Consider the following 27,472-nt stretch of genomic DNA (forward strand, 5'->3'; position numbering starts at 1 on the left):
CAGCTCCCTGTGGGGAGCCACGCTGCTTTAATGAGCTGTTGTCACCATAGTCGGCATGTCTGAATAAGCATCAGCCAGGCAGGATACTTCGCCTGCATTGGTCTGTTTAAGCAGAATCGCATTAGTGGAAACCAAGACTGTTCTCAGGACAGGGCTGGTTGTGATTAGATATTTTCTACTTGCGCCAGGGAGAATTTTAGCTAACCCTAGCCCTAATTCTCATAACCTACTGATGTTAGCTGTGCATGAGCCCAACAATGCCTCTTAATTAATTATAAAGTCTAAACAGCTGGAGTTACTTCAGTTGAAGAAGCAGTGTGTGTGTGCCAACATGCAGTCAGAGCAGGCCAATTATAAGGGATGAATATATGTTCAAATGGAAAACGGAATTGCAATGTATACTTAATGTGTATGTTTAAAGTAAAAGGTATGTTGTAAAAACATTATCACACTCATTTACTGTGCAACAGCAAAATACTAGGCATGATATAGCTAGGTCTAAAATAGTGAAGCTAATACAAACAGTTATCATCCTGTAAACATAAAATAGTTTTGAACTTGATAAACTGATGCAAAATTTGGACTAATGTCCTACACTTTAGGGAACAAGCTTTGAAAGAAGACAAAGAATGCGGCGTGAGAGTATTTTCACGGACTCGAGCGCCATCAGATGCACAATGCGTAAAATGACAACATATTTAGAGCCATTCGCGAGCTCGTCGACAGGTGGCGCTAATGGAAAATGACCATTGACAGTTCCTATCGCCTAGCGGGTGGTCGTGTTGCTAAGACAAGACAGCACCCCGTAAAGGACGCTAGAATCAAACAAACGTCTTTTTTCATTAGTTATAATGTTATGAATTGATATCTTCTTTGCAATCAATTTACTGGAGTATAGACGCATGAAACCGAGGTAAGAAAAGACAATGATGAATGAATGGTTCTCAGACAGCCATGAGCATCTTTGCTCACTTGTAGCTTTCGTTGGTGAGGCTGGTGTTGTTATGTGGCTCTATGATGTTTACTATCACTAGCCATTGAAGGAAACACTATATAGCCTATTGACGTTGGTGGGCTATTTCAGTTGTTTTGCATAGATAACGTTATTGGCGGTAGTGCTGAGCGATTGTTTTTTGAGATCGGTTCGATTTTGGTTCATTATTAAAAAATAATCACGGTTTTCGACTTTGGGTTAAATGCAGTAATAACACAGAATAAAACAATTAATAAATATACTGTGATGACGGTAGTGACTGCCCATTACTGCTATCACTTATTAACCATCATATTCACATTAATTTATTTCCGTTGTTTATATTCGTTTTTTTAAAATTGGATGACTATTATTTAATTCCAAGACATCATCTCATCGTTATAGAGCTGCTGCCTATGCTGTCTGACAAAATCACATACTTTTGACTACTGAATACCAACTATCAATCACTTTGATCATGTATTTTCAGCTAGAGATACCTGGCCAAGCAACAGCTGCTCTCAATAGAGGTGTCATAAAACCCATAAAACCTAGCCATCAAAAGTGACCTTGTCCTAGAGAGATTTACACGGTTAACAAAACGTCACTCCAGGCACGGTAAGCCTACACGAAACAGCCATTATTTTAAGTGTTTCTAAAGTCCCCTATGGGAAAAATTAATGCTGGAAAAATGATTGGAACCATTTCTTTGTTTGACCACTAGGTTTTATGACTCACACTGTGGTACTCTATATCCATCCCCTCATGGTCATGCATTCTTGCATCTTCCGTAGCAGGTGTAAAAAAAAAAGAAGAAACGGACCTGACAGGTAGATGCGAAATGGATTATGGTCATTGTAGTTAATTACCATGTTTTATGCACTAAACTATGTAGAATATTGGCCTGTTGGAACCTACAACACATTGCACAGTTCAGGCTGGATCTCATTTCTCTTTAGAGAAACTGTGCAATGTGCACATTGAACTCACAGAAAAACATTTATAATTAGTTGTTTAAAAACTGAAAAAGCCTAGCCAGGTATGACCGATGTGTGCAGCGATGATGGTGGTAACCTGCATATTGTTTTATTCCTATATTACACAGATTAGAGAAAAAAAACATAATGGACTATTCTGTATGATTTCTCTTTCCCAGGTGTATGAAGGGAGGACGTGGAGAGTGGTCCTGAAGATGAGGCGTCTGTACAGGAAGAAAGCCCTGAGTCTGGTTAAGGAGCTGGATGCCAACCCCAAGGTCCCAGAGAGCTATGTCGAGACCACAGCCACAGAGGGGACAGGTGAGATTTCACTCTCAATACTGCTCACATATGTCTGAATGCTGATTCAATTTCAAGGTACATAGAACTGTTGATTTTGTTTCATCATGATAAGCTCTTATTTAAGACTGAACTATGTTTTACTGCCAATACATTATCTTGGAATCTGACAGTACTTTCTTCATTTACAGTAAATTGAGAATAAACATAGATATTACAGTTGCCATGAAATGCCAACGTAAGTATTCAACCTTATCACACATTATTTATTGGAATCATTCATGAAATGTAGGCCTTCATATTTTGGGTTAGGGTTAGATGTACTGTATCATTTTCCCCACAACCCCCTGGAGCTAAAGATTGAGTTGGTGTGCTCTTTCAGATGTGGGTGCAGACATTCTGGACCTGGCAGAGACTATGATAACATCAAATGGCATTCAGTATGAGCCTGTGAGTAGATCACAAGCTTTATATTACATACAAATAGACTGGTGATCCCAAACCCTGGGAGTTTTTCTTCCCTGTGTATTTTCTTCCATGTGTATAAATGTTCAGGTGATTTTTGAGCTGACTCCGCAGCAAAGACTGTGGCAGAGGTAAGCAGTTTAGAATGTAACCACTTTCAAATTCATAGAGAGAGCTATGGATCCAAGGACTGACCATCCATGATATCAAAATGATAATTGTTATTTTTTGTTGTTGAGCCTATACAGTGTTTGTTTACAAGTACATTGTTTATAAAAAAAAGAGTAAAACAAGCTTCTATTTTGGGTTAGACAGTTCTGATTGGGTTAGACAGTGAAACTAAGCTCACAAGACATTTATGTTTTATTCTTAAATAATCAATGGCTACATATCATGAATTTAAAAGTTAAGCACTTTGTTAATAGTCAGAAAATCTCACTCAACCACATTCCAAAAGAAAAAAACAATTTTGTCCTCCTTCCTGTATGAAATGAGTAGTTAACCTGTTTCTCCCTCTCACAACTCTCCTTAGGACCCTGTTGCTGATACAGAACAGGTTGAGGGAGGAGCTTTCTCTACAGGAGTCTTGTACAAGAGTGTTCTAAATGGAGCTCCTATGGCCTTGCCCCCTAGGTTAGTAGGCCTGCCTTGCCCCCAAGGTTAGTAGGCCTGCCTTGCCCCCAAGGTTAGTAGGCCTGCCTTGCCCCCAAGGTTAGTAGGCCTGCCTTGCCCCCAAGGTTAGTAGGCCTGCCTTGCCCCCTAGGTTAGTAGGTCTGCCTTGCCCCCTAGGTTAGTAGGCCTGCCTTGCCCCCGAGGTTAGTAGGCCTGCCTTGCCCCCGAGGTTAATAGGCCTGCCTTGCCCCCGAGGTTAGTAGGCCTGCCTTGCCCCCGAGGTTAGTAGGCCTGCCTTGCCCCCGAGGTTAGTAGGCCTGCCTTGCCCCCGAGGTTAGTAGGCCTGCCTTGCCCCCGAGGTTAGTAGGCCTGCCTTGCCCCCTAGGTTAGTAGACCTAGGGGGCATACCACGGCTAATGACTGTTCTTAGTCACGACGCAACACAGAGTGCCTGGATACAGCCCTTAGCCGTGGTGCATTGGCCATATACCACAAACCCCTGGAGTGCCTTATTGCTATTATAAATTGGTTACCAACGTAATTAGACCAGTAAATAGTAATGTTTTGTCATCATACCCATGGTATACAGTCTGATATACCACGGCTTTCAACTAGAGGTCGACCGATTATGATTTTTAAATGCCGATACCTATACCGATTATTGGAGGACCAGAAAAGGCCGATACCGATTAATCGGCCGATTTAAATAAATAAATAATAAAATAAATAAATACAAATACAATTTTTTTTTGTAATAATGACAATTACAACAATACTGAATGAACACTTGTTTTAACTTAGTATAATACATCAATAAAATCAATTTAGTCTCAAATAAATAATGAAACATGTTCAATTTGGTTTAAATAATGCAAAAACAAAGTGTTGGAGAAGAAAGTAAAAGTGCAATATGTGCCATGTAAGAAAGCTAACGTTTAAGTTCCTTGCTCAGAACATGAGAACATATGAAAGCTGGTGGTTCCTTTTAACATGAGTCTTCAATATTCCCAGGTAAGAAGTTTTAGGTTGTAGTTATTATAGGAATTATAGGACTATTTCTCTCTATACCATTTGTATTTCATATACCTTTTGACTATTGGATGTTCTTATAGGCACTTTATTATTGCCAGTGTAACAGTATAGCTTCCGTCCCTCTCCTCGTTCCTACCTGGGCTCGAACCAGGAACACATCGACAACAGCCACCCTCGAAGCAGCGTTACCCATGCAGAGCAAGAGGAACAACCCCTCCAAGTCTCAGAGCGAGTGACGTTTGAAACGCTATTAACTAGCTAGACATTTCACATCGGTTACACCAGCCTAATCTCAGGAGTTGATAGGCTTGAAGTCATAAACAGCTCAATGCTTGAAGCACAACGAAGAGCTGCTGGCAAAACGCACGAAAGTGCTGTTTGAATGAATGCTTACGAGCCTGCTGCTGCCTACCACCGCTCAGTCAGACTGCTCTATTAAATCATAGACTTAGTTATAACATAATAACACACAGAAATACGAGCCTTAGGTCATTAATATGGTCGAATCCGGAAACTATCATCTCGAAAACAAGACATTTATTACTTCAGTGAAATATGGAACCGTTCCGTATTTTATCTAACAGGTGGCATCCATTAGTCTAAATATTCCTGTTACATTGCACAACCTTCAATGTTATGTCATAATTACGTAAATTAGGCGGCAAATTAGGCGGCCCAAACTGTTGCATATACACTGACTCTGAGTGCAATGAACGCAAGAGAAGTGACACAATTTCACCTGGCTAATATTGCCTGCTAACCTGGATTTCTTGTAGCTAAATATGCAGGTTTAAAAAATATATACTTCTGTGTATTGATTTTAAGAAAGGCATTGATGTTTATAGTTAGGTACACATTGGAGCAACGATACGCACTGCATCGATTATATGCAACGCAGGACATGCTACATAAACTAGTAATATCATCAACCATGTGTAGTTAACTAGTGATTATGATTGATTGATTGTTTTTTATAAAATAAGTTTAACTAGCTAGCAACTTACCATGGCTTCTTACTGCATTCGCGTAACAGGCAGGCTTCTCGTGGTGTGCAATGTAATCAGGTGGTTAGAGCATTGGACGAGTTAACTGTAAGGTTGCAAGATTGAATCCCCTGAGCTGACAAGGTGAAAATCTGTCATTCTGCCCCTGAACGAGGCAGTTAACCCACCGTTCCTAGGCCATCATTAAAAATAAGAATGTGTTCTTAACTGACTTGCCTCGTTAAATAAAGATTAAATAAAGGTGTAAAAAAACAAAAAAACGTCAAAGAATACCGATTTCCGATTGTTATGAAAACTTGAAATCGCCCCTAATTAATTGACCATTCCGATTAATTGGTCGACCTCTACTTCAACCAATCAGCATTCAGGGCCCGAACAACAGGGTTATATTTAAGTGCATGTTGTATGTAAATCATTATTTATGGGTGTAATGGGGGAAAGCTATGTAATACTGCCACAGACTCAGAAGTTCATGGTGTTTGTCTCATATGTTAGAAGATTCCAAGCTCCACAAATTGATGCTGCAAATGATTTATGAGTCTATATGTCTGATGGGAAAAAGGGCACTCAACCTATAGAGCACAGTATATATTTTTTTGATGAAAATGCTCCTCACGCTTCCAACCCTCTGTCTATCTCAGGCCTATTCATCATCCTCGTGGCCATGCTCATATAGCAGCTTTTGTAAGCCATGACAGTAGGTTCTCTGTCAGCCTGACCAGGAAAGGGTGACACTCATTTGCATAAGTTATTTGTTTTTGACAAGGACAACATTAGTACTGTTCTCTGGTTGCTTACATTTAATCTGAATTTCCATGTTTCAAGTGATAGATAAGAGCAGTATGTATTCTAATGCAGTGCCAAATAACTATTTTCTCAGAATGATTCACTCCCAAATAGAGGTTTTCACTGTCCTATTTCACCTGACTGAATGTGAGCTGGGTTTCATCAATGCATTTCAGCGTACGACTTCTCCCATCGGATAGACCATGTGTCTTTCGGAGAAGAGATCCCCGGCATCATCAATTCTCTGGACGGGACAGAGAAAATTACCAGCAACCGTAAGTTACTGATCCTCCTCACCGAGACCAGGAAGTAAACACATGAATATGTTCTTATCAAACCTCATTCAGCTGTTACTCAATGTGTAGCTTCCAGCCTATGCTGCTCAGCATGGCGTCATGAGTTTGCAGGGAGAAAATGTAGTTATTTGTATCCATTTGATGTGGATTCACTGCAGGCTTGCTTTCATTCACTTGCCATTCAAAGCAGCCTAGTTTCTCCAGGGGAAAGAACTGAAGCCCCCTATTTCACCTTTCTGTGTAGTCTGTGTAGTCTGTCACTAGATGGATGGGTTTAAAGGCTTTGCTCTTTGTCTTGTTGTTGCAGATAATGAGATGTTCCAGTATTTCATTACGGTGGTTCCTACCAAACTGCACACGTCCAAGGTGTCGGCAGAACAAACACCAGTTCTCTGTGACGGACAGGGTAAGTCCTGATTTAGGCACAGATCTAGTATCAGCCTGCCTTCCCCAAATCACCAGTTCTCTGTGACGGACAGGGTAAGTCCTGATTTAGGCACAGATCTAGTATCAGCCTGCCTTCCCCAAATCCTCATATTAACCATCAGGGGGGGAGGAATTCTATTTGATGTTGACCATGATGGAGGATGCTGCAGTGGGTTCAGATAACAGATCAGTCTCCTCATCCATCCATCCAGTCCATTCAGCTCCTTCTGCTGGCTGCCAAAAGTTACTTCAAGCTCTGCTGTATAACACCACCACCTGAGACAGCCATAGATTTCTCTCTTACAAACACACATATTCACATACACAAAAGCTAGATGTTAAATAGGTGTGTGTGTGTGTGTGTGTGTGTGTGTGTGTGTGTGTGTGTGTGTGTGTGTGTGTGTGTGTGTGTAAAGGAGAGATTAACCCCCACCCCACTCTACCTACCCACTGTCTGGTCTAGGAGCGGGTGATCAACCATGCGGCGGGCAGCCACGGTGTCAGGGATCTTTATGAAGTACGACACCAGCTCTCTGATGGTGACGGTCAGTGAGCAGCACATGCCCCTCTGGCAGTTCCTGGTACGACTCTGTGGCATCATCGGGGGTATCTTCTCCACCACAGGTCCAGACAACACTCACTCTTACCACCCAGTGTCATGGGCAGACCTCATACTGTTCATGTCTCACAAATCATTCCACGGTTGCTTTACCAGCCTGATACTGTGCCACGTTAGAGAAATGCACCCTGAACATCTTCATTGATCTTCTCTCTCCCACAGGCATGATCTATGGGTTTGTTGGCTTCTGTTTTGACAGTCTGCTGTCGCTTCAAACTAGGCCCATATAAACCCAGAGAGGTGAGCCCAGTCTTCTTTATTGCCACTGAAACTATGTCACAAAATGATGGTAAATCCTTCCATGTACCAGGTTCCCTGTGTCTCACTGGTAGTAGTGTATTTACACTGTACCTCTACATGTTCTCTATTTCCAGGTGGTTCTCCCAGATGCCCATGTGAACAACCGTGCTGCTCCGCTCCTGACACGTACAGGAGTAGCCCTCTGACCTGCGCCCATATCCACAAAGCTCTCTGAGTAGGAGTGCTGAGCTTGGATCAGTTTCACCCTTTTGGATCATAAGATTATATGGACAGATCCTAGATCAGCATTCCTACTGTGAGACGCTTTGTGGATATGGGACCTGGAGCCTGCTGCTGATTGTGCACCTACTGTCCCTTCACCTGTGGGGGAATCCAGGAAGAGAAGTCTCCAATCACAAGTATGTGGATTACTGGGAGTTTGTTTTGAACCAAATAAGAGTAAACTGATTAGGATCCGACAATCATAATTGTTCTATTCATTGTTTTGGACAGTATCCTCATGACTACCATTATAATATTTATATCCTGTAAATATGTATTTTACACTGGAAAATGGAAAGCAGCTAACTCCCCAGTTTTATGAGGCTTAGTGTGTAAAGGTATTGGGACATTGTCATCTGTAAGTTAGGCTGAATGAATTCTGATCCTCCTATGTTATCATTCATACCATTAACTTGCATGTCATGTTTGTTCTATTTCTATCTATTTGCACTGTTGTTCAGTATCTGTTTCACATCTGTCAATGGGAGATGTCCTATTACATGTGTTTTAGTGCACTTCATCACTTCATGTTGTACACCTTACATTCATTTAAATCTCTCTCGTTTGGTATCCCACTATCTTCTGGTGATGGTGCATGCTCTTAGCCTGCGCTTACACAAGCAGTCCATTTTGGATCTTTTATTCCACTAATTGGTCTTTTGACCAATCACATCACATCTTTTCACGTCCAATCTTTTCAGATCTGATTGGGCAAAAGACCATTTAGTTTTTAAAAAGATCAGAATTGGGCTGCCTGTATAAACGCAGCCATGGAAGTAGGCTAAATCTATTTTCTACATGAGGCAGCAGTGTATGAAGCAGAATGATTAGCACACTGACCAATTTGTCTTTTGGTTTATTCATGTTTTGCCAAACAAATGTTAAGTGTTTTCAGAGCAGGAATAGAGGGTCATTTAACATTTGCCAATTTACATTTGAAAAAGGAAAATTCAACAAAATAAACAAAGTCGTAAGTGTTGCAGTTCACAGAACACTTCCCAGTTAGCACTGATCTACCCACAGTGCTCTGCTTCCACTATGTATCATAACAAAGACACTGCTTTGTTATCAACATGACAGATGCCAAGATCCATAAAAAGCAGGACATTTTGTTCAACTTCATTGTTGGGCATGCATTTGGTTCATAGTCCCTTACTGAATTTAGGAAAGGACGGTCACTATTGTTGCACAGCATTACTGGCTCACATAAAAACATGTTTTTCCAGAGGGAGGATTTGAGGTACATTTAGTCAAGACTTCTACCATTGATACTGTATATAGATGTATCATCTCATTAAAAAATGGACTGCTGCTGTCTGCCACAAGTAACACTTCAGATCTAGTCTGGGGAGCTCTGTGGTAGAGTCAGACTCCTGCAGAATCAACACTCAAGAATACTACTCGTTTAAGTCGTCTAGAAAAATAATATAGAACTATTTACACATCTTCTAAACTTGTTTTATATACGATACTGTCACCATCTACAGTGCATTCGGAAAGTATTCAGACCCCTTGACTTTTTCCACACTGTTACGTTACAGCCTTGTTCTTAAATTGATTAAACTACACACAATACCCCATAATGACAAAGCAAAAACAGGTCTTTATAAATTTGAGCAAATTTATAAAAACTGAAGTATCACATTTACATAAATATTCAGACCCTTTACTCAGTACTTTGTTGAAGCACCTTTGGTAGAGATTACAGAGTCTTCTTGGGTATGACGCTACAAGCTTGGCACACCTGTATTTGGGAAGTTTCTCCCATTCTGCTCTGCAGATCCTATCAAGCTCTGTCAGGTTGGATGGGGAGCGTTGCTGCACAGCTATTTTCAGGTCTCTCCAGAGATGTTTGATCGGGTTCAAGTCCGGGCTCTGGCTGGGCCACGGACATTTCAGAGACTTGTCCCGAAGCCACTCCTGCATTGTCTTGGCTGTGTGCTTAGGGTCGTTGTCCTGTTGGAAGGTGAACCTTCGCCCCAGTCTGATGTTCTGAGCGCTCTGGAGCAGGTTTTTCATCAAGGATCTCTGTACTTCTCCATTCCTCTTTCCTTCTATCCTGACTAGTCTCCCAGTCCCTGCCACTAAAAAACATTCCCACAGCATAATGCTGCCACCACCATGCTTCACCGTAGGGATAGTGCCAGGTTTCCTCCAGACGTGACGATTACTGGGCAGCCAGCTCTAGGAAGAGTTTTGGTGGTTCCAAACTTCTTCCATTTAAGAATGATGGAGGCCACTGTGTTCTTGGGGACCTTCAATGCTGTAGAAATCTTTTGGTACCCTTCCCCAGATCTGTGCCTCAACATAATCCCGTCTCAGAGCTCTACGGACAATTCCTTCGACCTCATGGCTTGGTTTTTGCACTGACATGCACTGTCAACTGTGGGACCTTAGACAGTTGTGTGCCTTTCCAAATCATGTCCAATCAATTGAATTTACCACAGGTGGACTCCAAGTTGTAGAAACAGCTCAAGGATGATCAATGGAAACAGGATGCACCTGAGCTCAATTGAGTCTCATAGCAAATGTCTGAATACTTATGTAAATAGGGTATTTCTGTTTTTATTTAATACATTTAAAAAAATGTCTAAACCTGTTTTCGCTTTGGTATTGTGTGTAGATTGAGGAAAAACATTTATTTAACCAATTTTAGAACAAGGCTGTAATTTTAACAAAATTTGGAAAAAGTCAAGGGGTCTGAATACTTTCCGAATGCGCCGTACCACTTAAGACGAGCCTTAGTTTGACGCAATTATTTATAAAGATGAAAAAATAGTAAACTTAGTTTCAATATAAACTGCTGTACAAAACAGGCAAAAAGTGGACAAACTGTAAAACAAAAAATGTGTCTTATGTGTTATGTCAAACATACTGATGTCAATATTCAGTAGTCGTCAACCAGGTCAGATGTTAGTAGTACTACAGGAGCAGTCTTTAGTGGTCAAGATTTAGGGCTCCATTCAAGCCGCATCACAGAAGTTCAACTTTACAGCATGATTGAAACAAAGGGAATGTACCTGCTTTTGCAGACTGCATTCACGGTAAAAGCTGCATGTGTTGGCTCAATTGGAAATGACCTTTTCAATTTATATCACAGTCTGTAACGCTTCAACTTTACAGATTGAATAAAGCCTTTAATGTGATCAACACTGAAGTTACTCTCGGATATCCTTAGCTGGCCTCGCTACAGAGTACAGGTTCCCAAATATTCTGTCAGTACAAACCAATACAAGGTAAAAACACATCGCCCATGGAAGAAGAGAGGCCATGGATATCTCAGGATTCACACATTAAGAGTCAATGTACAGAAATTGTCTTTCAGTGGAGGCTTGACATACAGTATTTCAAGTATGCAAAAAAAAATCCTCTATTCCAAGACATTGTATCTGGGTTGGGGAGGACGTAAACTATGAGCAAAAACGTGGGGAGAGTATACAATGGGTTTATTGTTGCATATGTAATCTGTCGCTTTAAGAAAAGCCGTAGTTAGAAAATAAATAACACTTACATATTGGTTTTACTGTATGACGTACAACAGGGTCAGAAGGAACAGTGTCTGGTTGAGGAGTGGGGTTGTGTGCTGCTGGAGGTCTGAGGGGTGAGGTCTGGTTGAGGAGTGGGGTTGTGCTGCTGCAGGTCTGAGGGGTGAGGTTTGGGTGAGGAGTGGGGTTGTGTGCTGCTGCAGGTCTGAGGGGTGTGGTCTGGTTGAGGAGTAGGGTTGTGTGCTGCTGGAGGTCTGAGGGATGAGGTCTGGTTGAGGAGTGGGGTTGGGTGCTGCTGGAGGTCTGAGGGGTGAGGTCTGGGTGAGGAGTGGGGTTGGGTGCTGCTGCAGGTCTGAGGGGTGTGGTCTGGGTGAGGAGTGGGGTTGTGTGCTGCTGCAGGTCTGAGGGGTGTGGTCTGGTTGAGGAGGCGAGCAGGGCGTTCAGCTGGCCAACGGCCAGTTGGTCATCAGTTGGTGAGTGTGCTGGAGGCACTGAAGTAGGAGAGGAACTTGAAGCAGAGGCTGACCACAAAGTACCAGATGTTCCTAGCCATCTGGGAGCGGGCGATGAACACCCTCCAGATGAAGACCAGCAGTAGAGTGTTGAATGTGTAGCGGATGTTCCTCAGCCTGAGGGAGGGAGTTGGAAGTACACACTGTCATTTACATCCTTCTTCATAATAAGACAGGAGCAAACACAGTCAGCCCTGTAAGTAGTCTACTCACTTCCTGAGGTGTTGCCTGGCTGCAGGGATGTCGGACATGTCTTCATTCAGAACGTACTTCTTGGTGCCTATGCAGTAGTTCTCTATGTATTCCGGCCAGTTCAGCTGACGCACGTCAAAGTTGAATGTCTGGGGGAGAGTGAGCAGTAAGACATGGCTATTATGGTCACATTCTGTTGATTATGAAAACCTTTGGGATATCTATAATTTAACCTTCTGAAATGTAATGATGTAAGTATTTTATTTTACCTTTATTTAACTAGGCAAGTCAGTTAAGAACAAATTCTTATTTTCAATGACGGCCTAGGAACAGTGGGTTAACTGCCTTGTTCAGGGGCAGAACGACAGATTTTTACCTTGTCAGCTCAGGGATTTGATCTTGCAAACTTTCAGTTCCTAGTCCATGCTCTAACCACTAGGCTATGCTGCTTTATTAGTGACCTGTTGTCTTGAAATCAATAAAGCTGTTTGTTTGAGCTGAAATGATGGCTTGGTGGCATTACTAGGTGAAATACATACCATATTGACTATATACATCAACATGCAGAGATAGTGTGTGCATAGAGGATGGATGCTGAGTCTACTGTACCTTCCTGTCCTCGGGGCTGAGGTGGCTCATCAGCATGTTCATGTTCTCTGAGTTCCACTCCCAGTCCTGACTGCTGAAGTACTCCAGCAGGCCGATGGCCTTGTGCAGCCGGTTGAAGATACGCATCATCCTACACAGAGAGAGAGGAATGGAGGATCGCAGTCCAAATGTACTGCATGCATATTGTACACAATTGTAATGTTCGTTTCACTGAAGACTTCATTAAAGATCACTTGTATGCAGCAAACACTGATTTCTTTATGATTACAGATCATTTGATCTATTTTTACATCACAATGTGTTGATTGGGTTGAAAACAAGTAGGTAGTTCAATTTTCATAGACCGAACAATGGTCTAGTGACAATGCTGATTGTCAGGACATTAGTAATCTTACTGGGGCTTCTGTCCAGACAGTCTCAGGTAGAGGTCGTAGATGAGGGCAGGGAACTTGTGGCTGACCAGGACCCAATACTGGTTCATCAGGTAGTTGGAGGTGATGTTGGCGTTGGGCCTTCTGAAAGCCTGCTCCAGAGGGTTCCTCTTGAAGCTGGACATCACATGGTGCTCTGAGAGAGAATACAAAGGAGTTAAAAAAGTGAAGGAATCTTTGGCTTGGAGCTGACATCCCTATCTTACAGCTCTATTCAGTTGTGGCATTTTAAGGGGTGTAACGTTACGGAAGTACCTCTCACATTTTCCTCAGCCACTATATTAGAGAATTGGGATGTATCCAAGGGTGTGGTTTTCTGTTGCACTAATGACCTCATTCACAGCAGCTGCACACCTTCCCCACCTGGCTGCAATCAAGGCTGCTCAGACCAAGGTAAAACTGCTGGGGAAACTGCTAGTGAAATAACCAGTGGGTGATACTGGTGTGAATTTGTTCCTCGTGACCCACCAGCCTCTATAAAGAAGTGAACAGCCTTACAAGGGTAGCTCTCTCTTGTGTAGAAGACTATCTGGGGTAAGCCCGAGGGTAGCTCTCTCCTGTGTAGAAGACTATCTGGGGTAAGCCCGAGGATAGCTCTCTCCTGTTGAGCTGTAGTTTTGTCATTTTGAGGCTTTCCCATTTAATTTATTCCCTATAACTGTTTTAGTGCTTTTGTTTTCAAGTTGATCTCATCACTTTTGAGAGCCAAGTGGAGGAAGAAACGTACGCGCAGACTGAAGCGGTGGAAAATGAGGCAGAGGTCCAAGTAGACTGGGCCCATCTCCTACAGCTGTGATACCCCTCCAAGACCACTCTGGTGATTGAAGCCTGCGGTCCATGATGTGCAAAGAGCTGAACCAAAGTTGTCTGATGCCAACCTCATTGGAGTAAAGGACAGATCCTGGCTACCCAGCCCTCTACTATGCTAATTGGGCTGGCCAGCAACGACTACTGGAGAATGGCGAGGAAGACATCTCATACTAAATGGAGTGTTTTGGATTTACGTACAGTATAATACAAAATGCTCTGAGACCACGTGCCACACTACATATGACCCTTCGAGGAATCAAAGCCACACCCCTGATGTTGCACCGTGCTCCATCACATTTCTGTGGATCAACTCTGTCATTAATTGTATATATTTTTTATGAACTCTAAGTAGAACAATAGGATTCAATCTGATTGTGATTTGTTGGCTATGTGCCATTTAAAGGGAGAACATGCTGTGTTTACCGTGAACACTGCCTTTACAAGGTGCATAGCTGACAACGGGTGATGTTATTGAATCGCGGCCAGAGGGACTATTCTCCAGCCCCACTAACAAGAGTTGAAAGATGGTTTTGGTGTTGAGGGTGAGTGTTCCCTGCTAGGGAAAGGTAACACAAATATACATTTTTGGAAAAAAGGCATCAGCAAGATTAGAACCTGTGACCTTCTGGTCCCTATCCAGCAGCACCCTTGTTTTTTCAAGTATTTAATGCTATTCAGTCAAAGTAAACAAAGTAGATTAGAAATGTAATTCATTAAAATGTTTGGTAAGGAAAACAAGTCACAGCCAGGATTCGAACTGGCAACGCCCTCCATCCACCTCCAACCTACCTCCCTGAAAGCATTTATTTTATTTGACTCATCTGTAAACTCCACACACTGACATGTTAGTCTAACTCAGAGCTTTTCATCCAACCAATCACATTTGTTCTGCACACATTTAAAACGATACTCTACTTATCCTTTTATCTATAGAATGTATTGCACAAGTAGCTATATTAGTTTTTATCACTTTGTATTTTGGGATTCCTCCTCTGTAAACATCATTTGCCTGATGACGAGCGAGTGAATTACCGTCTCATTTCTTGCAAGAGCATTTCCCTCCACGTTCCCTCTCCTTACTGCCGCTCCTCAATTATATTGACCTTTTTCAAAACGGGGTGAGAAGTGGACAGTGGAGAGAAGGCGACCAAAACCAATTAAGGTACCAGAATTTTGATAACATATCCAGCCAGCAAACCTCCAACTTCCCTAAACAGCCCAATGGGTCCCCTAGACCCAGTTTGATTAGCTTAATTCTTAGCTCCTATGTGTTCCGGTAGATTAGTGCCCGCTATCCCAGGTTTATAACAGCGAGGCAGAGTGATGAGCCCTAATCCCTCTGCCAGCCATCTGATGCCAATTTCCCAGAATGAAAGGAGCAGATTCACTAATCTGAGAGCATAGGGACCCTGGCTGTCGCCCGCTACCGCGCTAATCTGAGAGCATAGGGACCCTGGCTGTCGCCCGCTACCGCGCTAATCTGAGAGCATAGGGACCCTGGCTGTCGCCCGCTACCGAGCTAATCTGAGAGCATAGGGACCCTGGCTGTTGTCCGCTACCGCGCTAATCTGAGCCTGACAGATACCCGGCCCGCATGGACCTTTTCCTCTCAGTGGTCCACTGGGATGTACGGCAGATGATGGGCCGGGAGGTGAGCTGCCACCACAACCAAAATGCTGGTGGGGTGATTTTCATGATGACATGATGCCTCTACTTGTTATTGTTTGGGCAACTGTGCTTTACTGCTGATGGGAGTTGTCATTTGGGCAGATCCACAGTGGTGAGGTCAAACAGATGTACACAGTGTGTGGGTTCAGTAATGTTCTACTAGCTGCCAGAAGGTGGCAGTAGACCCTCGCCACTGTCAAATCCCGGGGCATCTAATTATGACACAGATCATTTATCCACCTGCTTCTCACTGCTACACCATTCAAACTGATTTAGGAGAACCAGGACTGACAGACAACCCACTGTTTCATATCCCCGGTGGGAATGTTTGATGCGTAGTTTCATAGTGACAACACCATCAACCAAGTGGATCACTAGTCACCTTAATAATGTTTGCATTTCTCATCTCATACCATCTATTGCATCTTGCCTATGCCGCTCGGCCATCGCTCATCCATATATTTATTTTCCTATTCCATTCCTTACTTAGATTTGTGTGTATTAGATAGTTGTTGTGGAATTGTTAAACTACATGTTAGATATTGCTGCACTGTTGGAACTAGAAGCACAAGCAATTCACAACACTCGCAATAACATCTGTTAACCATGTGTATGTGACCAATAAAATGTGATTCGATCAAGATTTCAACTGCTGAAGTACATTGATTTATGACGACGGAAGACATAGTGGCAGATGAGCAAGCACTGATTATGTCACTAACAGGCATACAGACAGACTGACTGACAGATACCTACCGATCTCTCCCCAGTGGAAAGGGTTGATGCCGCCTGTAGTGCAGTTGTAAACCAGCGCTGCTTTGGGTCTGCAAGGGAGCAGAGAGAGGAGGTCAGAGGGGTCAAGTGTTAAAGGGATCAAAGGGGAGGGTCCATTAGGAAACATCTATAAAATGAGCCCACAAACACAAAATCACATAATTTGAAAACACTGGGCTTCCTCATCAGTCAATGGTGTAGAGCTGGGGAGATGTGTTTGAACAAACTGGGCAGGTTTACAGGAGAACTTCCTGCAGGTCAATATGTGGGGGTGTTTGTTTGTGTGGGTTAAACCATACAGTCATTGGTCAAACCATATTCCACCTGGGGGGAAAGTTAACCTGTGCACTGCCGTGTACCAGCCAGCGGCCAGGGTCAGGTTGATGACCACGTCCACGGGGATGAGGTCCGCCACCGCATCATTGTTGGCTCTCATGGTGCGCAGGATGCCCTTCCCCGCCTGATCAGACAGGACACAGGGTTACCACCACATCTCATCACCTGATCATCGTTTAAACTAGTGGCATCAAAATGAGCAAACTTACTATCTGAAAAATACAACTAATAAGTAGATGTTGGTACTTACAGCGATGAAGACTCCACTTGGTCCATTGAAGTTGTCGATCCAACCCTGAGACAGAAGAACACGGAGGGAATAAATTAGTGTGATGAGAGATTAGGGGCTCTATTCAATCCGTACGGAATTTTTTTATCCGTTATTTAAATTGAAAGGCAATGTTCCAGCGTAAGCGGACACGGTAAATGCTGCATATGTCTGCTCAATCGGAAATTACCTAAAAATGTATATCTCGCAATCTGGAATGCTTCAGTGATGCAGACTGAATAGAGACGTAGGTGGAAGAGAACCCTAAGTACCCCCCTTAAAGCTGGAATCCTTAGTTGCTACATCTATTTTTGGACTTATAAATTAATGATATATATACCCATTGATTGTTGAAGAATATAACTTATAAATGCCTCGTGAGCTTAGTTCAGCTGTCATACCCCATCAGAACCCAAAATACAAGCTTGTTCTACTTTAATGGTTGTAAATATAAACAAACACTGTATAGCCTAACAACATGGTTAAAACTATAAATTTTATATCATGGATGGTTAGTCCTTGCATCCATAGCTCTGTCTATGAATTTGAGAGTGGTTACATTTCTCCAGGCCCATTTTTTTTTATTTAACCAGGCAAGTCAGTTTAAGAACAAATTCGTATTTGCAATGACGGCCTAGGAACAGTGAGTTAACTGCCTTGTTCAGGGGCAGAACGACAGATGTTTACCTTGTCAGCTCAGGGATTCGCTCTAAGCACTAGGCTACCTGCCTCAGCTTTTTAACAAAACACAGGCGGTGTTTCCGCTTTGTTACCGTTTCAATTAGGAATTCTAGCTTCAAGCAGCACTATAACATTGCTGCAACATCATCAAGTTACAAATAGCCTCCTAACAGTAACATCAATTAGATTGTTGTGTATCTGCTGAGTTAGCATTCCAGTGGTGTGCTAGGCTAGCTAGCTAGCTACCTATGGAGAGTGAGACTGAGATAGGGAGAGTAACAGTGTCCACATCAATTAGCCCTCCGGTAATACATTGGTAATAGACTGGGCTTATTTGTGTGGGTCTGGCTGTGGCTTGTCCCTACAGGGTAAGGCTACATGGTCTGGTGCAGACAGACAGTCAGACAAATAGGAGTCCTTATCACACCGTCCAAGACACAATTTCTGCAGGTATACATCTTTGACCTCATTGAGGCCTGTGACATTTTAACACTTAACGAGTTCTGAGGACATGGAGATTGAAGTTCATCACACACACACACACACACACACACACACACACACACACACACACACACACACACACACACACACACACACACACACACACACACACACACACACACACACACACACACACACACACACACACACACACACACACACACACACACACACACACACACACCTCCCGTCGCTCCCACTGTCTCGAGCTGCCTGCGCAATAAACTTGTAAAGCGTGATCTTTTGGCTGTTTTGCTGCCAGGCCTGGATCCTGCTCTGTTGAAACGTTACAGCCCCAGAAAACTAAATGCAGCCCTGGGGCTGTATAGTCGTTTTCTGTGAATATACTTAGTGCTGTTTAAAAGTGTATTATACTCTATTGAAAACTCTTCTAGATTTTTGATCTCTTTCTGTGTGAATTCATGGAGCCTCAGATGTTCAAATAATATTCCGGTAGGAAAATAAAGTAAGCATGTCACCTGAATTTGATTTGGGGGAAAGAACTTTGATGAATATTATAGTCATGAAAATGATGAAATGTTGAACACCATCCTCCCATTGCTCCTCCAAAATTTTAAGCAGCAATAAAGTCTGCATTTATATTTTAAACGCTTTAATATGTCCATCTGCCGCTATGCTAAGTGAGATTATAACGCTAAACGCTGTGGAATCCTTACGCTAAGATGTTAGCCTACACTACAACAGCCGGACAGATTAGAAAATAAAAAGCAGCTTACTCATGAAAGTACCATCACCCTGTACATCCAGAAGAGGACTGGCCACCCCTCGGAAGCTGGTTCTTATCTAGCTTTCTCCCTAGGTTCCTGCCTTTCTAGGGACAACTGCTGATGTCAAAATACCTTTATAAAATACATTATATTGATTGATTGATTACTGCACCCTTCAGAGTGGCCTTTCCATGAACCTACAGTTGCTCAGTGACCTTCTATCTAGTAGGAGACACTCATAGGCTCTCCGGTTTCAGCACTGGCAGTACCCCTCCCTTTCCCCATCGCCCCTTCCTTGCCCCCCTCACAACGCCTACCCAGATGTTGGGGTCAGGGACACTCCTCTTCGAGTCCTGGAATCCAGCCCAGCCAGACTTTCTGAACTATTAGAACCATTAGACCTGTCCTGGTCCAACCCTAATACAACCGTTACTCAGCACTACACACCCAATCCCCCTTTAAGTCTGACTGTACACAGGGGAGATATATTGACCAGTGTACTATTACAGCGATCGATCGCTAATTCCCATTCATTTGGCACCACAGCAGGACATGATGGTATGAGAATTGACAGAATTCTGACAGAGCCCTTTTACCATCACAGTGAAAGTGCTACATAGATTTTTATAAATTGTGATACATTTCCCAACAGGCAGGTGGCTGAGCCAATCACACTTCTTCTGATACACTTATCTTGCTGACCAGTCAGTACACTGTTTAACGTCCACAGACTACATACAGAATGTGATCCATGTATCTATTGATCATCTATTGACTTTATTGCTGTAATCTAGTCCCACAGAATGATGTATGTATATGATACTGTATCTCTATGGTAACGGCACTCACAGGGAAAGGCTCCTGCCAGCTGGCTCCCACTATGGAGGGTCTGATGATGCCGATGCTGAGCTTGCTGCTCTCCTTCTGAACCACGCACTCTGCCAGGGCTTTGGTGTAGGTGTAGGTGTTGGGGCGGTCCCCGATGAGGCGCGGCGTGATGTCACGGACGATGCTGTCCTCCATCCACCTGCAGTCGCAGACACAAGAGTACACTCACAATTAGACTCACATCACAATGGTACAGGACACATGCCAGGATTGAAGTAAAGTTGGTATTTTGAGGGCCTCCCGGGCGCTGTGCCACCAGAGACTCTGGGTTCGCGCCCAGGCTCTGTCGTAAACCGTCCGCGACCGGGAGGTCCATGGGGCGACGCACAATTGCGATCGATCGGGTTAGGGAGGGTTTGGCCGGTAGGGAAATCCTTGTCTCATCGCGCACCAGCGACTCCTGTGGCGGGCCGGGCGCAGTGCGCGCTAACCAAGGTTGCCAGGTGCACAGTGTTTCCTCCGACACATTGGTGCGGCTGGCTTCCTGGCTTTGGTTGGATGGCACTGTGTTAAGAAGCAGTGCGGCTTGGTTGGGTTGTGTATCGGAGGACACATGACTTTCAACCTTCGAAGTTGTAGCGATGAGACAAGATAGTAGCTACTAAAACAATTGGATACCACAAAATTGGGGAGAAAAAAAAGTAAAATTCACAAAAAACAAAAAAAGTTGCCATTTTGTGTAGATAGATGAAACGTCGTTCACTCCGATAGCCGTCTGTGATGGTATTTATAATCAATCATTAGTTGGAAATGGCACAAGGTGGCATCCTTGGTTCGGTTCAATTCCATTTCAATCAGTTCCTTCAGGAGATTAATTGAAATTCAATGAATATACTGGCATTTATCTAACTAAGATTCTATCAGATCTGCGCTAGTCGACACCAGCATAGAGATTGTTTAGAGGCATAGAGGTTTTTTAGAGGTTTAGAAGCATACACGTTGTTTAGAGGTTCAGAGGCCTTAGAGCTGTCAAATCCACAAGCGGCTCCCGGCATTATACCTAAAGAGGACATTTTCTCATTCTGACCTTCCAACGTGAGTGGAACGGGTGTGGCTTCGTGACAATGATCACAAGAGCAGCTGCTCACCGATGTGACTGGTACAACGTAGTTCCACCTCCGACTGCGCCAAATCATCAGCTATGCCAGTTAATGCTTGATCTGATCGAATCCAGGCCTAAGTGCCATTTATCTTCACTGAACATATTTTCAATGCATGAAATTTGCAAATGAATTCACTTCCTGAATAGATGAAATCGTAATAGCAGCAACCCCACCCCCAACTCAGATGCAGAAAGTTGACTTCACACTACTCACTCCAGGGAGTCAATGAGCTTCTTGGGTTCTACAGGCGGTGGGTAGATGATCTCGTCGATGTGCCTGCGGTTGCAGTTGGCGTAGGCTGTGGAGATGTGGATGAAGGCCTGGAGGTGGTGCATCTGCTGGGCCAGATTCAGGAGCTGCTGCGTGGCCATCACATTCAGCTGCAGGGCGTGTCTGGGAAGAGAGGACACACACACAGCAGGACTAGGTAAGAGATCACTGTGCATAAGTACACATAAGAAGCATAAGCACACTATGCATTCCCGTAACATCCTCACAAGGAGAGAAGTGAGACAGTGAAAGAGAGAGAGAGAGAGAGACCCAGAAAGAGAGACCGAGAGAGAGAGACAGACCGAGAGAGACAGAGGGAGAAGAAGAGAAACAGAAAAAGAGAGAGAGGAGGGTGAGAAAGAGAGAAACAGAAAAAGAGAGAGAAGGGTGAGAAAGAGAGAGAGAGAAAAAAAGAGAGAAGGGTGAGAAAGAGAGAAACAGAGGGAGAAGAAGAGAAACAGAAAAAGGGAGAGAGAAGGGTGAGAAAGAGAGAAACAGAAAAAGAGAGAGAAGGGTGAGAAAGAGAGAAACAGAAAAAGAGAGAGAAGGGTGAGAAAGAGAGAAACAGAAAAAGGGAGAGAGAAGGGTGAGAAAGAGAGAAACAGAAAAAGGGAGAGAGAAGGGTGAGAAAGAGAGAGAGACAGAGGAAGAAAGAGAGAAACAGAAAAAGGGAGAGAGAAGGGTGAGAAAGAGAGAAACAGAAAAAGAGAGAGAAGGGTGAGAAAGAGAGAAACAGAAAAAGAGAGAGAGGAGGGTGAGAAAGAGAGAAACAGAAAAAGAGAGAGAGGAGGGTGAGAAAGAGAGAAACAGAAAAAGAGAGAGAAGGGTGAGAAAGAGAGAGAGACAGAGGGAGAAGAAGAGAAACAGAAAAAGAGAGAGAGGAGGGAGAGAAAGAGAGAAACAGAAAAAGAGAGAGAAGGGTGAGAAAGAGAGAGAGCACGTTGGAGAGTTGGCATTATAATAATCCTCCCTCACACCCTTTTATCCTCACACTTGATTCCAGCAATGTGTTTCCATTCCAGGAAAACAGACAAAAATCTAGCTCACCTCTCAGCCAGTCTACAGAGAAAGATAGTGCTTCTCAGCCACAGTCAGGCAGTGTGGAAGGTGTGTGTGTGTATGTAAGTGCAGATGTGGTTTTGGGAACTTTTATAGAGCACTAGGGTAGTTTGAGAACTATTGTAGAGCACTAGTCCAGTTTGAGAACTATTATAGAACACTAGGCCAGTTTGATAACTATTATAGAGCACTAGGCCAGTTTGATAACTATTATAGAGCACTAGGCCAGTTTGAGAACTATTATAGAACACTAGGCCAGTTTGATAACTATTATAGAACACTAGGGTAGTTTGAGAACTATTATAGAGCACTAGGCCAGTTTGAGAACTATTATAGAGCACTAGGCCAGTTTGAGAGAGAACACCACTGTGTCTGTGGACTGCTCCTAACTGTGTTCCTCCCTGTTCCAAGCCGCTGAGTCATTAATGAATTCCGCTGTTGTATTTTCATTAGGGTGCCAGATATACTGTATCCTAGCAGCTATGGTGGCTATGGTGCTTATCACTGCTGCAGTGCTAGGCTTGACTAGCCTTGTACATTTGCACAGCACAGATGTTGAGTTTAGGGCGCTATCTGAAATGCTGTGGTCTGGGTCCCAGTGATTAAACTGTTGTCTGATTATGGTCCAACTCCCCCTGGCAACTTTGTTTCTCTGGAGACAGGGTAACATCATTGTGTGTCAGACGAGAGAACGTGAGAGAGAACAGGGGAGAAAGAGAGAGAAATACAGAGGAAGGGATGGAGAGGTAGGGGTGAAAAGAGAAAAGAAAGTGAAAGAGGGAGGAGAAGAGAGCTATGATGCTGTTCAGAGAACACTCTCACAGCTTTTCCCTAACTGAGCTGTCAGTCATGGCTAATGTCCCGCCTCCCCACACCTCCTTTCACCTCTCTTACTGCATCTCATCCCTTAAGGCTGTCCCGTCTCTCCTACTCAACGGGATCTGTTCCCAGCAGCCACACAGGCACCCAGACAGGCGTATTTAACAGTATGATGAAGACTTGTGAGAATACACTGAGACAGATAGACACAGAGCTCTTTAATGTTTTAATAATCCCTCTGAAGACCTCATTCCTGCTTCCTCACTGAGTAGGAGACATCTAAAGACATCTCTCTACCCCTTACAGCTAGCTACATGCAGACTCCCTGGATACATCTCTCTACCCCCTACAGCTAGTTACCTCCAGACACCCTGGACACATCTCTCTACCCCCTACAGCTAGCTGCCTGCAGACTCCCTGGATACATCTCTCTACCCCCTACAGCTAGCTACCTGCAGACACCCTGGACACATCTCTCTACCCCCTACAGCTAGCTACCTGCAGACTCCCTGGACACATCTCTCTACCCCCTACAGCTAGCTACCTGCAGACACCCTGGACACATCTCTCTACCCCCTACAGCTAGCTACCTGCAGACTCCCTGGACACATCTCTCTACCCCCTACAGCTAGCTACCTCCAGACACCCTGGACACATCTCTCTACCCCCTACAGCTAGCTGCCTGCAGACTCCCTGGATACATCTCTCTCTCTATCGGTCTGTCTCTCTCTCACCACATGGAACATCGATGCACTGTCTACTACGTGAGATGATGAAACCACATGGAATATTGAAAACTTAAACAGTTTCAATTTTTAAATTCAATATGACTGTATTCTATAAGACTTTATTCGCTCAACATTGCATTGGATTTTGATGTAATATGTTTAATTACTATTTATGTCAGTGTTTGCCTGTTGCTTGACAATGTTGCTTGACAGATGCTACACAGACGCTATATTATCTTGGGATCTCTGTTGTGTCTCTCAACATCCTCATTATACTCTAGATGTATCAGCTTCCCCATTGGTCAACACCAGAACACAAACAGTCCAGACTATCAAACAAACATCACTTCCTGTAGGAAGTCCCTGGACAATGGGCACTTTCTGGTACTCGGGACAATGACAAAGCAAAACCCTCCGACCCCATAAACCAGACCAGAGTAAAATATCAAAATAAAACATGTGACCAAGATAAAGACGACCCTGGCCCCTATACGGGCTGACCTCCTCGCAACTACAGACTGTCTACTGTGTTGACGTCAGTTAATAGGATCTCTATGTCTTTGTACCTCTCTCTGTGTCAGACACAAGCTATGTCCATGCATTTATACACAATCAAACGGATTTGATTTGTTGAGTTGATAAAGTGGTGAGTTAGCATGATAGCTAGGTGATAGAGGAAGAGTCAGTGTGTAGGGGGTGTGGTCCTCACTTGAGGGGTTCGTCGAAGCGGATGGTGGCAGCACAGTGGAAGATGATGTTGACACAGGAGGTCAGTCTCTCTACGTCCTCAGGACTGATGGCCAAGGCAGGCTGTGTCAACTCACTGCTGATAGGAACTATCTTCTGGTGGAAGTCTGGGTTGTCCTCCCTCACGCGGTCAAACAGCTGCAGGAAATGCACACATAGATGCATCAGATCATATCAACGTATGTCAAGCCATTGATTTAGCCAGGTCAATATGTAAAGGACACTATATGCATTGATGTCTGTAACGATTCTGTCTACATGGATGTTTGGCTGTAGGCTATTCCTCTGCACAACTGCTACTGTGTAAAGCCATGTCAGCTTTTACATAACAATAGCACCATAGTAGTATTTGCAAGTCTCAGGGAGACCACTCTGCAGTACCAGAGCACTCTCTCTGCGTGTGTGTGTGTGTGTGTGTGTGTGTGTGTGTGTGTGTGTGTGTGTGTGTGTGTGTGTGTGTGTGTGTGTAACATGTTCCCTGTTCTTATGACTCAGATGAGGCAGGGAGTGCACCTTACGAAACATGACACAGGAAATGAAACCTCATCACCAAGGAGGGAGATAATATCACTCCTTATCCTCCAAGCAAAAACCATTATCAACAAATTGTAGGTTTTAGTCTTGAATGCAGGGAACTGTGTTTTAGGGCTGAATATAAGAACACAACAAACAGAAGGGAAGAGAAAGTCTCTTATGACAAACGAGACATAAATCAAGTAGCTGGCCAGTGTGCACCTCAGGTTTGGCTCTGGGTGTTGAGAATTAAGGAAGACACAAAACACAGAAAATTGTACTGGACATTTCAGATTGCTAGTGATTAAGATTAGCATGTGTGAGTTATGAAATTGGATGTCTCTCCCTCTCCCTCTGTGTGTGTGTGTGTGTGTGTGTGTGTGTGTGTGTGTGTGTGTGTGTGTGTGTGTGTGTGTGTGTGTGTGTGTGTGTGTGTGTGTGTGTGTGTGTCTGTGTGTCTGTGTGTCTGTGTGTTCCGGCTGCCCTGGTAAGCAGACCACTCTAAGTGAAGAGCAGGACAGATGTTGAGTAATGCCTCCAACAGCTGTTCATATCCATGTTCTCTCTCTCCATCCCTCCCTACATCTATCTCTCTCCATCTCCATCCATCCCTCCCTACATCTATCTCTCTCTCCATCCCTCCCTACATCTATCTCTCTCTCCATCCCTCCCTACATCTATCGCTCTCTCCATCCCTCCCTACATCTCTCTCTCTCTCCATCCTTCCCTACATCTCTCTCTCTCCATCCCTCCCTACATCTATCTCTCTCCATCTCCATCCATCCCTCCCTACATCTATCGCTCTCTCCATCTCCATACATCTCTCCATCTCCATCCATCCCTCCCTACATCTATCGCTCTCTCCATCTCTCCCTACATATATCTCTCTCTCCATCTCTCCCTACATATATCTCTCTCTCTCCATCTCCATACATCTATCTCTCTCTCCATCTCCATCCATCCCTCCCTACATCTATCGCTCTCTCCATCCCTCCCTACATCTCTCTCCATCTCCATCCATCCCTCCCTACATCTATCGCTCTCTCCTTCTCTCCCTACATCTCTCTCTCTTCATCTCCATCCCTCCCTACATCTCTCTCTCCATCTCCATCCATCCCTCCCTACATCTATCTCTCTCTCCATCCCTCCCTACATCTACCTCTCTCCATCTCCATCCATCCCTCCCTACATATATCCCTCTCTCTACATCTATCTCTCTCTCCATCTCCATACATCTATCTCTCTCTCCATCTCCATCCCTCCCTACATCTATCTCTCTTTCTATTGCTGTCTCTGTCTCTGTTTCTGGCTCTCTAATGAGTCCATGTTGACTGCACTTTTCCTCACATCGTGAAAAACTGAAGAACTCTGTTGACCCCATTCACCCTGGTGGAAAAAGTCCCTGAGGTCACAATGTGTGTTCTGCTTTCTACTCCAGCTCAACCCATAACAGAGACAGAGACGTATTTCACAGATCCACAAAGAATTAGAAAACAAACCCGATGTTGATTAAACTCCCATATCTACTGAGTGAAATACCACAGTGTGCCATCACAGCAGCAATATTTGGGACCTGTTGCCACAGGAAAAGGTCAACCAGTGATGAACAAACACCATTTTAAATACAACCCAAATTTAAGTTGATTTATTTTCCCTTCTGTACATTAACCATTTGTACATCGTTACAACACTGTATACAGTGCCTTGCGAAAGTATTCGGCCCCCTTGAACTTTGCAACCTTTTGCCACATTTCAGGCTTCAAACATAAAGATATAAAACTGTATTTTTTTGTGAAGAATCAACAACAAGTGGGACACAATCATGAAGTGGAACGACATTTATTGGATATTTCAAACTTTTTTAACAAATCAAAAACTGAAAAATTGGGCGTGCAAAATTATTCAGCCCCCTTAAGTTAATACTTTGTAGCGCCACCGTTTGCTGCGATTACAGCTGTAAGTCGCTTGGGGTATGTCTCTATCAGTTTGGCACATCGAGAGACTGAATTTTTTTCCCATTCCTCCTTGCAAAACAGCTCGAGCTCAGTGAGGTTGGATGGAGAGCATTTGTGAACAGCAGTTTTCAGTTCTTTCCACAGATTCTCGATTGGATTCAGGTCTGGACTTTGACTTGGCCATTCTAACACCTGGATATGTTTATTTTTGAACCATTCCATTGTAGATTTTGCTTTATGTTTTGGATCATTGTCTTGTTGGAAGACAAATCTCCGTTCCAGTCTCAGATCTTTTGCAGACTCCATCAGGTTTTCTTCCAGAATGGTCCTGTATTTGGCTCCATCCATCTTCCCATCAATTTTAACCATCTTCCCTGTCC

At 43.6% G+C, this 27,472-nt stretch overlaps 1 protein-coding gene and 1 pseudogene across 1 annotated transcript in view; one reads left to right on the forward strand and one right to left on the reverse strand.

The window, feature by feature from the left end:
- The first annotated feature begins 2,033 nt into the window (after nucleotides 1-2,033).
- On the forward strand, nucleotides 2,034-7,936 carry LOC139392937 (endoplasmic reticulum-Golgi intermediate compartment protein 2-like; annotated as a pseudogene).
- A 3,186-nt stretch (nucleotides 7,937-11,122) lies between these two features.
- LOC139393323 (fatty acyl-CoA reductase 1-like) overlaps nucleotides 11,123-27,472 on the reverse strand; it is a 53,795-nt gene continuing 37,445 nt past the window's right edge. Inside the window, exons 3-12 of the mRNA XM_071141879.1 lie at nucleotides 24,587-24,762; nucleotides 21,215-21,394; nucleotides 19,860-20,037; nucleotides 17,080-17,124; nucleotides 16,835-16,953; nucleotides 16,476-16,543; nucleotides 13,206-13,377; nucleotides 12,811-12,940; nucleotides 12,223-12,350; nucleotides 11,123-12,126 (exon numbers count right to left, since the gene is read on the reverse strand). Coding sequence (XP_070997980.1) covers nucleotides 11,964-12,126; nucleotides 12,223-12,350; nucleotides 12,811-12,940; nucleotides 13,206-13,377; nucleotides 16,476-16,543; nucleotides 16,835-16,953; nucleotides 17,080-17,124; nucleotides 19,860-20,037; nucleotides 21,215-21,394; nucleotides 24,587-24,762 — 1,359 coding nt within the window. The 3' untranslated portion in view covers nucleotides 11,123-11,963. The remainder of the gene's footprint in view (nucleotides 12,127-12,222; nucleotides 12,351-12,810; nucleotides 12,941-13,205; nucleotides 13,378-16,475; nucleotides 16,544-16,834; nucleotides 16,954-17,079; nucleotides 17,125-19,859; nucleotides 20,038-21,214; nucleotides 21,395-24,586; nucleotides 24,763-27,472) is intronic.

The sequence above is a fragment of the Oncorhynchus clarkii genome, chromosome 33 (genome assembly GCF_045791955.1).
Source record: "Oncorhynchus clarkii lewisi isolate Uvic-CL-2024 chromosome 33, UVic_Ocla_1.0, whole genome shotgun sequence".
In the NCBI taxonomy this organism is placed as follows: domain Eukaryota; kingdom Metazoa; phylum Chordata; class Actinopteri; order Salmoniformes; family Salmonidae; genus Oncorhynchus; species Oncorhynchus clarkii.